The sequence below is a fragment of the Lutra lutra genome, chromosome 12 (genome assembly GCF_902655055.1).
Source record: "Lutra lutra chromosome 12, mLutLut1.2, whole genome shotgun sequence".
NCBI lineage: Eukaryota > Metazoa > Chordata > Mammalia > Carnivora > Mustelidae > Lutra > Lutra lutra.
The window spans coordinates 30,748,161-30,767,450 of NC_062289.1; the positions used below are offsets into that span (position 1 = coordinate 30,748,161).

At 37.2% G+C, this 19,290-nt stretch overlaps 1 protein-coding gene across 2 annotated transcripts in view; it reads left to right on the plus strand.

The window, feature by feature from the left end:
• RIT2 (Ras like without CAAX 2) overlaps window positions 1–19,290 on the plus strand; it is a 382,038-nt gene that overhangs the window by 171,493 nt on the left and 191,255 nt on the right. For both annotated transcript variants that reach the window (XM_047698584.1, XM_047698585.1), the window contains exon 4: window positions 12,103–12,294. In XM_047698584.1, the coding sequence (XP_047554540.1) occupies window positions 12,103–12,294 (192 nt within the window). The remainder of the gene's footprint in view (window positions 1–12,102; window positions 12,295–19,290) is intronic.

Consider the following 19,290-nt stretch of genomic DNA (forward strand, 5'->3'; position numbering starts at 1 on the left):
ATATTGATGTTCTAAGTATGATAGTTCCTAAAAGATGGGTATCACAGAGTGACCAGGACTGAGAAAAAGTGTTGAGAAGGTTAGAAAAATGTTTAGTGTCTCTGATTTTTCACCTCAGTCATCTAAAATTTCTGGGAATGGTTCTTATTTATGAGTTTCTTGGGTGGGGGGTGGCATCTTGTACTTTTCTTGGCTGTTTCAAATACTTCAGTGGAGCTTTCCTCATATTACCCAGCATGACTGGAAATTTGGGTTCTACTTTTCTAATGACAAAAGCTGGTTAGGAAATGGAAGTTTATATGCATCTTGAAAATTCCACCAGTTAAATGATAATTCTCCTGGTATTGTGATTTTAAAAGTTCATCTATTAGTTGTCCAACACATGATATGTCTACTATATCAGATGCTATTGTGTGAAGGCTATAAAATGATGAACACAGTAGACAGGCTTCCTCCCTCATGGATATTATAATCCCACCAGAGTACCACAGACAATTGCAGTAACACAGTCTATCATGCACTATGATAGGTTAGCATAGGGTATCATGGCACTTAACCAGTCTGGAGGCATTCGTATCTGCTGAAGTCTGAAAGACTTCACAAAAAGGTGAAGGGAGAGGAGATGTTTGCTCTGGGGATGGTGTAGGGGATTCTGTTAGTTCATTTTCTAACTAAGGAATACCTCTTTCATTCACACTGCCCCACTGTATTATCCTGGGAAGCAGTTCAGAATCTCCTCAGTATCTGCTTTCACTCTCTTCACCCTCCTCAAATCCACACCAAGATAGTCCCCAGCTAGGTAGTCCACTCTCCTTAACAACATCAACAGGGCTTTTTACAGGGGGCAAAAGCAATAGCTGCTGCAGTGGGGTAAAGACATGTCATTTGTCCCAGCGATTCCTTTAGTGACCATTATAACTGCCCCCTGACCCACTCTTTTTTTCTGTATGTTCGTGACTCGGTGACAGTGCCCAAGATTCCATTAGGAAGCCTTCTGATACTCTTGTTTCTGCTTTCACCTTAATATTCTAGAAATTTTGCCATTATTTCATTCCCAGTAATACTATTGACATTTTAAAAATCTGGCATAACTGCATTTTTGAGGGGCAAAAGACAGAGAAATTGTCAACTATTTTGAACAGCAAATTTCCAAATTTTAAATATAACTGCAAAAAGATGGTTTCTGAGAATGCCTCAAATTTTTATATGGGCTACACACCAAAGTGTATTTTTTAAATAATATAGCCTATATGTTACACAAGCATATATTAATATCTATTTTTTTATTCAACTTAAGCTCACAAGACCTGTCATCTTCCCCACTAAATCCATCTGAGACCCCACAAACAACACAATGAAAATAACCCAGGTTAATAGTTTCAAAACTCAGTTCTCATTATCCTATCTTTTTTCATTATATCATTTTCCTTGGCTTATAGTTAAATGTGTAATTTTGAAATTATTGCATTTTAAATAGCCCAATGAAATTGATTTTGAAATTATCAAACTAGAATTACAGTTACTTTGTTTTTTAGGAATATGTTGAGGAGCTCACTGAATTTAAAAATGGAGGGGCGCCTGGGTGGCTCAGTGGGTTAAGCCGCTGCCTTCGGCTCGGGTCATGATCTCAGGGTCCTGGGATCGAGCCCCGCATCGGGCTCTCTGCTCAGCAGGGAGCCTGCTTCCTCCTCTCTCTCTGCCTGCCTCTCTGCCTGCTTGTGATCTCTCTCTGTCAAATAAATAAATAAATAAAATCTTTAAAAAAAAATGGAATGAAGCACAATTCTGTTCATGTAGCCAAATTATTTGGAAAGCGCAGTTACTGTAGGAAGTTGAAATAATTTGGGGCAAATAATAATTGTTTTATGTATTCAAACTTGTTTCTATATATTGGTATACAAGGGTTCAACTTGTTTTTGAAAGATGGATATTGACTGACATGAACAAAAATTCTACTGATTTTGCTTATGCAGACATGTCCCTTAGGAGTATAAGTTTTTAAAATTTCTTCCTCCAGATTATAAGATTGATCAAGGAAAATGTGTCTTTTAAGTCTTTCGCATACTCCTGTAGTTCTAAAGCTTGATTATCTCCTTTCTAGAACACATGCATTCTGTATAGAACAAGCATAATTTATCTGAAGTGGCATTTAGCCATTCAAATAGGAGCAATTTAATTGAAGTTTCATATATACAAAGTCTGGTCAATATAAACATTAAAAATAGTTTAAGCCTTGATGTTGACCTCCAAAATCTACTTGATGACACAAATTGAACTCCAGTAGGGGTGCCTGGGTGGCTCAGTCAGTTAAGAAGCTGCCTTCAGCTCAGTTAATGATCCCAAGGTTCTGGGATCAAGCCCTGAATTCAGCTCATCAGGGAATCTGCTTATCCCTCTCATTCTTCCTCTGTGCACATTCTCTCTCTCTCTCTCTCTCATAAATAAAATCTTAAAAAAAAAAAACAAATCTAACTCAATAATATGAGAAATAATTAATTACTAATTTTTGAGGCTCATTGGTGAGGAAAATGTACAGAATAATTCTCACTAAGGGCTAGGTTTGTTAACATAGGTGCACAAAAGAAGAAAAAATAATTGACCCTGAAGAGTATGCACTCAGGTCACTGAAGACGAAAATTGGCTTTCCAACAATATAAAAGAGATTAGAAGGCTAGTTTTTCTGACCTGGCATGAGAAAATGATGATATCATTACTTTTCTGGGCCTAGATGTTCTCATCTGCAGAGTAAGAGTTGTATTCAATCATCACTAAAATCTCTATTAGCTAGAAAAAGTTCAAGTGTGGGGAATAGTGTTCATGAAGGCACCTTTGGGAGAGTAGACAGCTACTATGATCAAGCCACTGAAGGAAGTGACCCCATTCCAGCAGAGAGTGCATATTCAGGATTAATTGGAGATAAAGGTGGATATGCAGCATGATATCAGATTATATAAAGCCTTAAAACCAGGCAGATGAGTATAGATTTGATGTGAAAGCAAATGGGTAACCATTGGACCTCTGGAGGCATATGAGCTACATAATGAATCTGTAGTGCTTAAAGAAGATTAGTTGGACAGAGAAATAAATGAATGATGGATTGATTGGAAAAAAGGGTCTGGGTTAGAGCAGCAACACAGGAGGCTATTACTAAACTGGAAGGTGAGGGAAAGCTAGCACTTGACAAGGATCAGGGACCCTGCAATTTCTGCCTGGTTGTTGAAGGAAAACCAGAGCTGGACAGTTAAAGTAGTATAAAGTAGGTTGTAGTCAGGAATATTGCAAAAGGGGAACAGAAGCAGACCTAATTCTGAATACAGCATGTAACAAGCTGGAATTTATAGCTAAGAAGCAGAGTGGGCAATCGATGGATGGGAAATTGCTGAGAAGAAACCTTAGGAGATGGGGGGAATTGTGGCTAAACTGACAAAGCAGGATTCTTACTGAAGGCAGGCCAGGGTGATCAGATATCACCTGGAGGTTGGTAGAGTTGGGGACCCTAATTAGATATTGAGGATGATGAGATAGCATGATGGGAAATTCTAACTAAATCAACTTAGGAGTTTTGCTAGAACTTGACAATGTAGAGCTACAGAAGCCTAAAAGTGATTCCTAGTTGGTAGATTCAGAAGAGCTTAAGAATTTGACCAAAGAAATTTTTGTCACTGTAATTCTGATATTAAGGAGGACAAGCACATATTCTCTGGGCATCTTTTCCTCATTTATATGTGCCACTTCCTCAATACAACTTTAAAATTTTCAGGTTATCTCGAGACAAATTACTGTATTACAAAACAAGATGATTTACTTTTTACCTTGGGAGGAACCAAAAAGTAATTTATTTTTGCCATTCAGCTATAGAAATACAAATTACTTGGTGTGATAAGTTTTTAGAGCATGTGACATATATATGACCTATTTTTCTTAGACACTATATATTTCATATATATATAACATAACATTTTTTCATTAGAGTAGATCCTATCATATGCTCTAAGTCGATTAGCAAATGCAATTTTGGCATATGGGTTTTCTTATTGACTGTATTTTTGTTGGGATCATCCTTTTAATATCACATTGAGAATGACTAAAATGCCATGGACAAAATCCTTTCATGACACAGTTATGCTACCTTCTTCCAAGATGCACTCCTATAGGTTTTTTCAGCAGGAAAGCAGCTCCCAGTGTTAGTGACCTCAAACATAAACAGGAAACCAGCTGTGATGAGAAATATCTTCTGGAGGATTTGTACCACCAGAGGCAGTCATGAAATTGTTGTTGAGGAAATACAAATCAGATGGGGAAAGACCCACTTCTGATACATCCAAAGACAAGAAGATTCATCCTCTCTTAGAATAAGACGAATGATTGAAAGTAGAGAATGAAATAAGGAGCATTCAATTACTTTATAATTCACAGAATTCAGTGGATAATGCATTTACATAAAAATTAAACTAGACCTGCCCCTACTTGTATAAGGTTCAGTAACTAAACATCTTATCCATTTAGTTTAGAAATTTGATTTGCTTTCCTTTTGTCTTCATCCTCTAGCCTCTCCTTAAAGGTACATCATCCAGGGAATAGCAACATCTCTCAAAAACATTTAGCTTAAAGTAAGTAATTAACAAAATGATAATATAATTATCTATTGGGCTCTGATCCAGGCACGGTCTCTTATTGCTTTGAAAAATACAATGCTGAGTAGTCCTCAGGTAGCTGAGTCTGGTGTTGGGAATGAAAGCGAAGCACATGAATTACAATACATAGAGTTACAAACACAAAAACCTGGAAAACTAAAGTACTGAGCATATTTGGCAAGAGGGAACAAAATGAGAAAATAGCTGTCAAAAACGTTTTCATAAAATTTCCTTTACAATCGAAAAAAAAACACTCAACGGGACGAAGCTCCAGATATTTTAAAGAAAAAGTGGTGAAGACAATCCCTGCCCCCACCCCATCCCAACTGATTCAGATGCATCTGCTTTACACACTAATCCCAGTCTCTCTGGTCAATCCAAAAGGTGTGTCCCCTGAGTGTGGCTTTTCCACTCTCCCTACCTTCAGTTATTATTTCCCATAAACCAGATTTCCAGTTTCTTGTGGACCATTCCTTTCAGTTGTCCAGTGTCAACTCTAATCAGACAAGGGCAAATCTGTGTGAGACAAAAAGGGCCTTTAAATACTAACTTTCTCAATCCACTTCTTTCTGATCCTACTTCTGTAGTTTCCCAGGCTCCAGAGCTACAAAAAGAGGTGCTATCTTTAATTTGTCTTTGGAGAAGAAGTGTGACTATGATAGGTCTCTGATTTCCTAATTGGCAGCTCTAGGACTTTGGCCATATTTAATATCTCTGCTTTCCTCTTTTTTTCCCCACTATCTAATGTGGGAGTTAATAATGAGTCAATAGGTTGGGGTTTTGCACATGCAAAACCCCAACCTATCGCCTGGTGTTATTGACAGAACCATCAATAGTATGTTTTCATATCTTCTCTCTCATGCCCAAACTGGTAGGCACCAAACCTTTCATTTTTATCCCTTGAAATGACAGAAATACTTCTCTTTTCTCCATTTCTCTGTTTTGTGACCTCTCATTCAAGTATTTCCCCTTTTATTTCTTCCCCCATGGAAATTCACTTCAGGATTACTGTAAAAGCCTTCATTTTTTTGTTTTCCTCCTGTCTTTAACTTCTTTTCTTTCCTTTGCTCTTGTTGCCAGATCAGTCCTACTGAAATAGAGCTGCAGTTTACTTTCCTCCTTAAAAAAAAAAAAAAAAAAAAAAAATTGAGTTCTTGTTTTCCTATCACATCAAATCTGAAACCTGGTTGTCAGGGCTTTCCAGAATATGACTTTGCTCAACAACAGGAGCATGCCAACCCTTTACATATGCCATGATCCTGTCTTTTTCAGTAATAACATTTCCCATATGAGGTACATATTTCAGTCCCCTACCACATATCCCTCATTTTCTCCTCAATCCCATGCTTCTTGCCACCATGCATATCTATCATCGTCTAGTCTTTCGTCCCTCGCTGGGGTCAGGAAGCTTCAGAAGTGACTGAGTGTCAGAGGAGAATTGCCACTGCCTCTTTTGCTGAGAGACCTGCCCAGAGACCGTCTCTTTGGAATTGTTCTCCCATACACTCTTGGATGTTCTTTTGTGATTCTGCTATATCAGTCAGGCTGGCTTCATGAGTCAGGAATTTGTGCAGTCACCCAGGGGTCCATGCTGAGGAGGGTCCTGCACTTGCTTTAATACGCTGCTATTGCTGTCTTGAGATGTTTAATTTTTGAACAAGGGCTCCTACATTTTCCTTTTGCACGGGGCCCCATGAATTAGATAACCTGCAGGGCAACCTCAACATTTATTTTGAGTTGCATTGAGGTGAGAGCCTTACATGTAGGAGTAATCTTCATTATAGCCGGATTTTAGGCGCTATGGATTGGCCATTCTTCAGTGACATATCTAGGCATACAATCAAGAACTTTTTACTTTTTCCAGCATTAATATCAAATATTTTAACTGTCACCCACAATCTTAACATATAGTATTTTCTACAAAACAGCTTTTCTGTTATGCTGCTTGAGTGTTGCAAGCAGTATCATTGAGTAAATCTATAAAATGTTTGGTAAGATTTAAGTTGAAAAACAGAATTTGGGACTTAGCCTTAGAAAACCTGCTAATGCAGATCCTGTTGACATTGAGGGCATTGTCCCCTATTTGAAACCTCATAAAAGAAACTGCACTCAGCTCTAAGTGCTCATGGAGAGACACATGTCACCTGACACATTAGTATATTTTTGTTATTGACCACAAGAGTGATGGAATTGATCATGTTCCCAGTGTAGCTTTGATTGTCTACAAGTTGAGTCAAATTTGCAGATCAAACCACTTTATCTTGGTTTCAGTGTTCTAATTTCTAATTGTTCTTTTCCACATTTACTCATATTTTTGTTTCATTATTGTTTCATTATATGTATTAAGCCATCTGAAATCTGACATGCCTGTCACATAAGTGCTCAATAAATATTTGATGAATGAGTTAGGCAGTAGTCCATGACTTAATGCATTCCTGAAAATACAGGCGTGTCAAATATTGAAAGAAAATGATAGACAAATGTATAATGGACATGGTTATGTTCTCTGCAAACTACAAAATAGTATAAATTCGTTAATTGTATTTGGTCTTTTAGATACCATCTTTGACCATTTATTACCAACATTTGTAAAAGTTCTTTGTTTCCATTTTATTTGGACATTCTCAACTACTTTAAGGCTTCAGTTTGAGACTGGAGAACCACCACTACTTTACATCAATTACAGCAAAATTATGATACCTACATTTTCATCACTTTAATATTTTCATTTTGTTTAATTCCTTTGTTAGACAAACATGCAAACAAAAGCAACGACAACCATTTAGTTCCTCTGACAGCCTCCAAAAACTAAATTATGGATGGGAATGCAGGGCTCTATATTTAAGTGCCATACAAATGCTGACTTTGGATCATGAAAGGTGGTTTAAGGGTAATACATATCTTTGGAAGAAAGATTGCATGAAAGTTGAGGACCCCTTTACAGGTGACAAATTTAAGAAAAATAACACATCCCATTTCTTCCACCAAGTCCTCTTTGCCTTCCTCCTGCAAAATGCTCTTGGCATTTTCTAAATCCCCACGGTTCGTGTAGTACTCCATTACTCTTCATTTGTTTCCTCCTGCCCACTTCTGCTTGGTCAAGCGGGACAGGGCCAGACTTTTTTGGTAGTTTATGTATCTGATCACTTGGCATAGTGTCAGCTGCATGAGTGACTTATTTTTTTTTTTTATTTACTTTCTGTGTACTAGGAACATAAGTTTGGTATGGAGATGTGGCTGTCATGAGTACGGCAACCATAAACAGTGGTATATGTGTGTGTTTGTGCTGGAAAGCATTTGAGGGTTGGCCTGACCATAACACTAGCGCATTTTGTAAACAATGTGGCACTTATACATCCTAGTGGCACTCGTTGAATACAATGGGGAGCAGGTCCCGTCCCTATATTTCTGAAAGTCTGCTTAAAATACTCTGATAATCAAGAGACTGGGATATGAGATTAATCAGAATACTTTGTGTTCACAATTAGGAGTATTCTCACCCTATTTTAATGCAAGAAAACCTATCTAAGGGAACTGATGAAGCTACAGCATTGTACTCAGAATAGCTTAGAAATTCTTAGAGAAAGGGGCATCTGGGTGGCTTAGTTGGTTAAGCATCCAACTCTTGATTTCAGCCCAGGTCATGATCTCAGGGTTGTAAGATCGAGGCTCTGTTGGGCATGGTGTCATCTTGGATCTCTCTCTTTTCCTCTCTTTTGCCGCCTGGCCCCCCACTCCCTCCCTCCCTCTCTCTAAAAATATATGTATTAGAAATGGTCATGTTTGTAGCATTTTTCACATAGGTCTCTTTCATAGATACTTTGCTACTTATGGATAGCAAATGGAATCTAGTCATGTTCCAGAATAATTAACCAACAAGTTTCATTTATAGCAAGAAGCAAATTAAGAAGATATTAACATTCAGGATACACGGAACATAAAGCACAGAGATCTTTAATTCATGGGTGAATAAAGACGGAAGCAACATATTGAACATAGCATTTTTCTTATAAAGTGATTTCAGTGTCATATATTATTAAGTTGATAATAGCTGCAGAGATTCTGCTCAACTTTCTGTGCCACACCAGCTTCCAGCGCATCTTTAAGAGAAAGCTATATATGCTATGACAAGAGTTAGAATGGGTGAGGTGAGCTAAGAGGAAGTATCCTCCCCTTTCACCGGGATAGCTTAATTATGTCTGTTTTATTGGTGGAAACAGTTTTCTATTTGGAGGGGGAAAAATAACACAACCTATACCTTAATTTTCTGATTAAGCATATTTGAAAAATACTTCTACATTTATATTTAATGCAGCTCGAAGAGGATTTTATGCTTATACTCCCAGTGAAAGGTTCTATTCTGTAGGATTTATACTAGAGATGATAGATAATAGGCTTAATTTGTATTGTATTTTTAAAAACGATCAAAGCATTTTTACATCTGTTCTTTCATTTGATCCTTTCTACTGCCCTGTAAGATGGGTTAAGTGTGTGTCCTAATCCCTTTTGGCAAAGAAGGATATTGAGGCACTGAGGGGTTAGGTGATTTGTTAGAGGGTATATTCTGAGTAACAGACCTAGAAGTCATGTACTGTGCTTCCCAGTTTCTGTGCTCAGATTGTAAAGACAACTTTTGAGCACAAACACAGTTATTACTCCTGTACCTAGGTGCAAAGCAAAAATCAGACAAGTAACTCCTTAAAATATTCACCGAGACCTAAGCTAGAACCTCATACCTGGAGAGTTCAATTCAGAGCAGATGAGAGGACTGGTAGATCTATTAATACAACTTATAGGTGACTTGAAGTCTAGTTAATCAGAACAATTGGATATTCACTCATTCATTCATCCAGTATTGTTCTCTATGAATTTTACTTTCCTCTATTTAGCCCGTCTTCCTAATACGTGTTGGACTTCATCAAATTTATTAGTCTTTTCCCTATGATGTAGTTATTTTTAATGTACACAAATGAATTTTTTTCTTATGTCTCACATAGAAAGAAATGTCTCCAGTCAGAATTTTTTTTAAAGCCCCAAATCAAAGAATAAAAATTGCATTTTTAAAATAAACCCATAACTACGAGAGAATTTGTAAATGAATAAGAAACATAGGAGATGCTCAATATGAATCTTATATAAATGCAGATGAAACAAGACTCTACTTTTTACCCTAAAAATTATAAAAGGTAGAAAAATTTGATAAGTGACATGGGTGAGTATGAGGAGAAATAGGTACTTTTATATAATGCTGGAAAGTGTTATTGGTATGGTATCTTTGGTGAGATTCGCACTATTTCTCCAAAGTAAAAATGTGTGTTCTCTCTCATCTAGCAATATTACTTCTCACATATACATCTGTGTAACGTGGATGTTTAGGAATCTGTATTGCAACATACTTGATAATAGGAATAAAAGGAAGACTTCTAAATATCTTCATAGGCAACTAGTTACATAAAATATAGTACATGCATTAAAAATACTTATTTGTGCTTATATAGAATGATCTCCAAGGTATATTAAGGATATTAAATCTTAATTAAGGTTAAAAGTAAAAATTATGTACATTATGTGCCCATTTGAGTATAAAAAGTATGTAAAGGTGGAATGTAGATGCCTTTGCTTATGTGTACATAGATTATTTCTGAATCAAAATTGGCAAATACAGTGAACTATAAATCATGATACATTTTTTCCTGTTCAGTTTGCGCTTTTATGGTTTTGATCATATACTCTGTTGTAATAAATCCATTCATATTTTTAAAAATATCACATATTTCTACAGTGATTCTACCATTTTGATTTGGAAAATGACATTATAACTCAGGGAAACCACATTTAGCAAATTCAATCCATACTACTCTAGTCAGTCCACAATCAGCTACGGGATTCTGACTGAGGCAAAGGGTTTTTAGAATTAGAGAATGCCAAAACTGGGAGGGATGTCAGAAATTTTATAAGCCAACTTGGTTTTAGAGATGAAGAAACTGAGGCACAGTAGGATTTCTTTTTCCCATGTTAGCTCATGGCACTTACATGGTGAAATTTAGGATTGAGGTAAACTTTAATACTAAGTAAATTGAGATAGTGTGAATCAGAGAAGATAAATTATTCAAACCAATTTGACATTAGCTGCCTGTTCATACTTGGACAAGTCTCTCTCTCTCTCTCTCCCTCTCTTTTTTCCTTTCTGGACTCAAGTTTGTAAAACTTTAAAATGACTGGTTGAACCCAGTGATATTATTTGCACCCATTCTGTGTTGACTGGAAATGTTTTAAAAGATTGACCCACTAACTCCATACCCTATTAACTTTACTACTCTCTCTACACTTGTAAGCACCCCAGATTTCCACAATTTCTGGATCTGTATAAATGCTCCTACCCCTCAAAAGTCAAGCCATGTTAAATCAACTTAATATTTGTTTCAACAATTACTCTGAAGAAGGCATTTTAGTAATTCTTATAAATAGCTTGCTGGGAAAAGAATTCGTATCTCGAAATCTTCAAATACAGCTCAAACTCATGTGAATCTTTCTTTGATGACTTTATTTCCAAATCACACTATGTTCTTGTGTTCTTTTATCATTTAGCATGGCTTGTTCCACAGCCAGAGTCTAAGTTTTATATTTCCTTTGCTTGTGTCTAACTAGCCCTTGTGATTTTAACAATGGAATCAGAAGAGTAACAGTGAATGAAGACAGACACTTCTGACTAAGAGGAATGTTTCAGATTGCAACTCAGACCCATTCTAAATATTGAGTTGCCAAGAAATTGTAGTTCAGGTGGATTGCCACATGAAAAGCTGATACAGCAGTGCCTCCCAGGTTGGGACACTGGTACCTTCAGAAGGTGATACTGTCCTCTGCAAAGAGAGAAGAAGATGTAAGAGTGAACAGAACATGGAAAATGCCCCATGACTCAGCCGTCAAGCTCCCTCTGTTTATGCCCCTCAGAGAGAGAGATCTAAGAAAACCCAAGCACACAACTGGGTCGGGGATTATCTATGCTAATAACTTCATCTGTTCACAGGATAATCAGGTTAAACTCGTGTTTCTTTTCATCTTTTTGAGGAGAAAATTAGTTCCTCTAGGTTTTAAAGTTTAAAGTATACAAACTTAGATTCCCTTTCCTAAAACGAGACCATTAAGTAGAAAGCTATAAAAAGATGCATATAATCCCTAATAGTTCGTTAGTTAACCTGCTGTTTAACATATCTCCCCCAAGATCTCTTGAATCAAATTTTCTATGATTAAAGATCAACACTCTGAATACTTCAAAGCATTCAGATTTCATAACAGTACAGTTAGATTTCATACTATTTTTCTATATCCAAAGCCCAGAAATAAACTTTTACAACATTTCTACCCACCTACCTTGTCTCATAATTTATCTACTTTTGACCTTTTATTTTAATGACATCTTGGCTTCATGGTTTTAAATTACATAACAATTTTGCTTTTTTTCCTGCAGGCAGAGTTCACAGCCATGCGGGAGCAGTACATGCGAGGTGGGGAGGGATTCATCATCTGCTACTCTGTCACTGACCGCCAATCATTCCAGGAAGCTGCCAAGTTTAAAGAGCTCATTTTTCAAGTCCGCCACACCTATGAAATTCCCCTGGTGCTGGTGGGTAACAAAATTGACCTAGAACAGTTCCGCCAGGTAAGTGCCAAATCTTGTTTGTTCTTAACTCTAAGGGTACATAGTACTTGGTAAAGCATGGCTTTACCAAGGTTCATATTGAGAATTATAACAAAGAAATGATACATGTGATTTTTCTGAGAAATCTTTGAAATTATGGTAGATCGTGTCAGCTGCCACAATGTATCCCAACTCACATGGTACTTTACAGTGTCTTTACCACTCCAACAGGAGGCATAATCTGTTTCTCCCATCTCCTTGGGTCTGGGATGGCCCTATGATTGGTTTCAGGCAATAGAGTTTAGTAGAGATGAAGCTGTATACATTCAGAGTTTGAGCCATAAGAGTTCTGCAGATTCTGCATTTACCACTTAAAATGCTTGTTCTTGGAATCCAGCTACCATGTAAAGACCACTACCCGTTAGAGTTCACAGGACCCTTCCCACCCTGCAGAACCAGAACAAACCTCACTTGTCAGGTTGAGTAAGAAGTGCCTTCCATATGCCATCAATCTGCTTCAAGCTGCCTCTGCTGTATCATTGTGGTCCTCAGTTCATTTTTCCAAACAAACAAAATTTAAAATGCAGAAAGCATGGCTAATTTCTGATAATGCAGAAACCACGGGTTATGATCCATTACCAGATTTCATGTAGTTTACTATATAATATTCTTCTCTGATCAAACACTATCAGGGCCTGATGGGCAAGCTGTGTTGGCTTCATCTTTACAGGGTAATAATATTTGTCCTTAGTCCTTTTTGTGCTCCTTAGCACTCCTAAAGAGATTAAATGACCAAAACCTAGTTCAGGAACCATCTCACAATTCTATTGCCACGACTTACTTTGTACAACATTAAAGTACTAAGATATTGCATGCAAATCAAATTTTTATAAATCAAATTCTCTAAATTGAATGGTTGAGTTCTAATTTTAGATGCTTTATCTTTATTTGCATTGACCTTAAATTTGAGCTGGATTTTAATAGTTGTGTATGTTTCCAGTTAATGATTTTTAGACTTAAAGTAGCCTGCTAATAAATCCTTTTGCTAAGATAAGAATCTTCACTAAAACAGTTTTCTCCTATTTTAAGTGTTTCATATATTTGGATTTTTCTATCTAATGCATCTTACATTTTCTTGAAGTGAAAATAACATATAAAGTCAATGCTTATAAATCTATGCTTACTACTGAAACATATTTCTGTATTTAGTGCAGGACATTTTTGTAATGGCATTTTTTTCTACATTTTACTTGAAAATTTAGGCATGTTAAAGTAGCAGCTGACTATTTTTTAACAGCTATAATATTTGAGTCCCCTGTACTTGTTCTCTTCCCTTCCTTTGTTGTTTCTCTTTCTCCAAAGCTATGTTTAGTATGAAATGGTTACCTGGCTATGAGATAGGAATTCAAGTTTATCTCACCAGTTAAATATGAATCTATTTTGCAATATTTGACAAAAACGGGAAGAGAATATAGGTCTAGTGGTGAAACTTTCAGATACTCCTCTGAAGAGTGGGAATAGTCTACTTTTTTTTTTTTTTAAGGACTTCTGGGAAGTTACATGAGGGAGCCCCCTTAGATGGAAGTATACCATCAGTGATTACATGACCACCTTTACTGCACTTCTCAGAATTCCTCAAGAACATAAACCTTTAGGGACGCCTGGGTGGCTCAGTTGGTTGGACGAGTGCCTTCAGCTCAGGTCGTGATCCCAGAGTCCCGGGATCGAGTCCCGCATCGGGCTCCCAGCTCCATGGGGAGTCTGCTTCTCCCTCTGACCTTCTCGCTCATGCTCTCTCTCACTGTCTCTCTCTCAAATAAATAAATAAAATATTAAAAAAAAAAAAAGAACATAAACCTTTAATTGAAGGCCAGTTGAGAGCTACAAGTGGCTCTTGTAAGTTAAGGGATTTGAGAACATGAGGGAACCTTCGTCAGGCAAAAGTGTATCATGTTGTCTCCAGAATGATTGCTCCCCACTGGCTGGCATTTGCTTTTCCCTCCCTATCCTGGTGCTGCTTCTCCTTCTCTAGGCTCAAAGGTTTTCAATGGGACCCCTGTCTTAGCCTCGGTAATTGCAGATTAGCAGTGATGAGACTCTCCAGCATCATATACATCACTAAAACAAATACAAAAAATGAGAGTAAGCTGAGCAATTTAGCAAATTTGACAGACTTTTCCTTTCAGATAAAAGCAATAAACAAGATAGTCACAGAAAGTGCAAAACCCATGAAAACTCAAATTACAATCTTTTTAAAATTGCTCATGTACCAACATCTCCAATAATGAAGTGTTGATATGCAAATTTGGCTTCTGGCTGTGGTGTTTGTGATGGGAATAATTGTTCCTATAATTGTAGAGTGGTTGTTCCTTTTCAAAATGCTTTCCGTTCACACTTTATTTTAATCCTATAACTGCCCTGTGTAGTTTTAAGCAAGTGGTTGATGGATGAGGATATTTGAGAAATAAATAACTGGATAGAAATTGATTTTAATAAAATAAAGTTGTTAGTGACAAATTTAAGACTAAAACCCTGATCACATGTTTTTTTGTTTGTTTGTTTTTTATGTTAGTCTTCAAGGGTTAGGTCTCCGTTTTAGGGTTTTGGTTTTTGTTTTTGTTTTCATGTAAAACAAGAAGATGCTGACACCTGCATCATTTCCAGCTCAAAGGAGTTGTGTGAAGAGTCCTAGAGTAACTGTTAAGCTCTGGAAGCTTCTGAAGGAAATCATGCTGGTGTTTACGTTCAGTGCTAGGAGGCAGAGGAAGAAGGGTTTTTACTTGGTGGCTCTTCATCCTCTTCATGGAAAGTGACTGAAAGGAAAGTGCTGATGCTGATATGAGGAATTTGAGAAGCAAAACAGAGGATCATAGGGAAGAAAGGGAAAAATGAAACAAGATGAAACCAAGAAGGAGACAAACCATAAGAGACTCTTCATCTCAGGAAACAAAATGAGGGTTGCTGGGAGGAGGGGGATGGGAAGGATAGTGAGGCTGGATGATGGACATTGGGGAGGTTATGTGCTATGGTGAGTGCTGTGAACTGTGTAAGACTGATGAATCACAGACCTGTACCCCTGAAACAAATAATGCATTGTATGTTGATTTTTTTAAAAAGGTGGGGGGAAAGTATTGATGATGAGAGCTATTTCTTGTCATGCTTGTGTGGTAGAGTAGGTAGCTGCTTTCTGAATCTATTTTGGTAAATCCTGAGTCCCCTTATACCAAGAAAAAGAAATGACTTTTAGTGCCTGATGTCCTTCATGATTAGTGACATCTTTAAGCAAAATTATTGAAGGGCTCTGTTTAAAGTTGAGTATTTTCTCTGAGAATAATATTCATTTTGATACTGATGATGCATTTAGTATTGCAAGGCTGCATACCGGGTATGAGCACACATAATTTTATTTCATCTTCACCACGGCCACCAGCTAGGTTCCTTTATGACCCTACTTACCTATGAGTCATCGAAGGCTTTAAAGATTCAGTGACTTGCTTAAGGTCACATAGCTAGTTAGGGCTATGAGGACATGTCCGGCACTTCTGATTTGAAATCTCACTTTTGGCGTCCAAACCATTGTTGTTTTTCTTGAATTCTTTTTATATCAGATTCAGGATCTTAGTGTGCTCCACAAAGGATAGAACATAAGCAATTGCATTGTCTTGCAGCAGGAAGGAACAGAATGCTAGCTCTTTGGAGCTCTTTGGAGGTGTCAAGCTGTTGGACAAGCCAGTAATAGCCAGAACTTAGGAAGAATGTGAGGAAAAGTAAAGACAAGGAAATGATGCTCAAAACTACTGAAAGGCACTATTTTCTCAATTTTGTCCGAAGTTCATCCAGACTATTATAAAGCCCTTTTTAGATTCCCAGACTACATTAAGGTCCCTGAGCTTGCATGGTCTTTGTCCCTACTATGCCTTCTACTGTCACACTGAAGAGTGGAAGGCAATAATTTCTGCTTTTTTGTTTTTGCAAAACCCTGACCAGCTGTATAGAGTACATATGGTGCTACGAATGGAGTGAGTTCCAAGGATCTGGGAACTGGTTTAGGAAAGTTTTACATCAGTTACAAACCACAAACTGTTTTATCCTGAAGGTAGACTATGACAACACTTTCAGCGTTGCAGCTTAATACTCAGTTTGAAGCCTTGAAACTCTGCTTTCCACAGCCTGACTAACTCTTTGAGTGCAGATCTGGGATCATGAAATACTCCTTGTTTCTTCTTCATGGATCTATCTATTGAATGAAAATAGTTCAATTCCTTTACTGAGAGGGGGGCCTATAAAAGCTTCAAAGATCAGAAATTGCAGTGTTAAGAAAAATGACATCTTATTTAGAGTTCTACCAAGCATCTGCTTATCTTTGCAAGGTGATGGCGTCTTTGTGGCACAGTAAAGGAAAAAGAAAAATCCAGTCTCTGTTCTCAGGGACTTTCTCTTCTCGGAAAGGATCTAGGCATGTGATATAGAACATAATACTAAGCAACAGAACTAAATATTGAACAATATGACACCATGAATAATTGCAATTGTTGCTGAAAACCAGGAAAGATCAATGTGGGCAACATTTTTGAGGGAGAAGGATGTGGAATGAAAAAGCATCACAACCAGGCAGGAAGGAGCAGGTGAATGGTGAAAATTCTTCTGGGAAGGGCCAGCAGGAGTAGATAGAGGAGGAAATGAATCGTGGGGCTATGTGCCCGAGACATGGAGTGTAAAGGAGGAGGAGTTGGGAAGACCAGCCTGCCCGGTACATATATATCAAGTACCCTCAGAATAATTTCATAAGGTCTGCCTTGAAGACACACTTTGTCAAACACAAAGCACAAATATGTACCAGAGGGTCTTGGATATATAATTGCAAATACCACTCAAATTTTAAAAAGTGAAAAACAAAAGAGTAGTACTTCATCTTTTATCAGTAGGATGGGTAATCCATATCAACACATTTTCCAAATGATGAGGGTGTCTTTTTTAATTGGAGAAGAGTTGTGATAACTTATGCAATATTATGGAGATACACATTTAAATTTAACAATTATCTAGACCTATTTATACTTTCCATAACATTTCCTTTATATGCTATTTCATTTCATTAAAAATGCCAATGTATTAAGTCCAATTAAGATAGAAAACAAAGCATAACAAAGCTTAGAGTTTAATGTATATTATCTATATTGAATAGGTTTTGAAACTAGAATTTGAACCTAAATCAGTTTTCTGATCCTTACATATTTTTGTTTTGTTTTGTTTTTGCTAACACATTCTTTCATGCAATTTATTTACCAAATATTTAGTAAGTACTCAATGGGTAACAAGCACTTTTTTATACATACATACATAGGAAGAGAAATAACTTCAAATATTTGAGCAGAGTTGTGGCATGAATGCATTTTCATTCTCCAATTAGTTGTTGGAGGGAGGTGAGAATGGAAGCAAAAAGACCAGTCAGGAGATTGAGTCATCAAGATGAAGAATGATGGCAGCTTGAGTGAAAGCAATATACTATTCATGGATTCTGTACTCATGCAGCACCCTGACAGGATGACAGGTGACAAAATTACAGTGAGGCTTGGAGACCTCACATGTAAGGACAAACTGCTACATTGTTCAGTGGTACCTGAGGTCATTGTTGCATTGTCACACAAAACAGTGAATGTCCAGAGTGGCCTCGTCAAGACAAGGTTAAGGCATATACTTAGCAAATATTTTTCAGAAAATAATGAAGTATATCCTCAGAAGAATCAAATAGTCCTGAGTTTGAATTTTCACTGAGACAATCACTGTGTCCTTGGACAAATCAGTGGCAAACTCAATGAACACCCAAATTCTCCTTCAAAGAAGTGCATCCTCCCAGCCCAGAAATAGGAAGCATAGTCAGTAGACCACTTCAGGGCCATTCCCAGCTACACAAATCCTCCTTGTCTGAAGTCATGCTTTTCCCATTTCCATTCTTGCCCATTTCCAGGGAAGTATGGACATAAATATATAACCATTGCAACCCAGTGGGACACCATGACAAGCAATTCTTGTTCCAGATCCCCATGCTGGTTTGGCAAAGACTGTTGTGCTTCCATTGTCATTCAGCTTCTCCCTCAACCCAATCCAGCTTCCTACTCCTTCCTTCACAAGGGATGATCTCTAACAAATATCAGGTACTCCAAAATCTCTCTCAGTGTCTGCTTCTATAGGACAGGGACAATACCACTTTCATAGGTTTTCAGGTAGGGTAGATGAGATAAGAGATTAGATGAGATACTAGTTTATCTAGCACAGTGCTGAGTACAAACTAGGGGCAAACAAGGGACTCAATAAATACTATGTACTACCATCTTCATCCCTTACCTGAATTATTTAAATACTCTCTGGGTTACTATCTTCTAATCTGTTGTTTCACAAGTTAAACACTAGTAAATGAAATATGTAAGGATTGTGTCAAAAGGAAGAGTAATTAAAACTGGAGGAAAGCCCAGCAAGTTTTCTGATAACTAAAGTACAGAGGCTTTGGTCCACAGATTTTGTAAAATCAATTTTGGAATTATTTTCCTAATTTTCAGATGTGAAACAGCAATCTTGAAGTAAACGAATTTTGAACAAAGTTTTAGAAGAATCCGTGCTTCTTTTCCATTAGACCACGAATGAAGTGTAGCTGAGTATAAACTGGCAATAAATGAGAAAGACTTAAAAAAGATTATTGGCCATTCCAGGAAAGCTGATTTTTCCATAGATGGCCAAACTCATCCTGGATGAGACCTGTGGTTCTCAAATTATACTCCCCTAAACAGAAGAATTTGTATCACCTAGAAACATTATTGGAAACATATTCTCAGGCTCTTGATCCTCATAAATCAGAAAAATATGGAAGTAGGCACAAAGATCTATTTGAACAAATAGGGTGATTTTTGCAGCAAGCTAGAGAACCATTGGGCCAGAAGGAATATAGATGAAAAGGCATGAGGCCATTTATACTTTAGCCTCCATAAGAGAGAATCTAGATCCTATAAACATTTTCAAAGT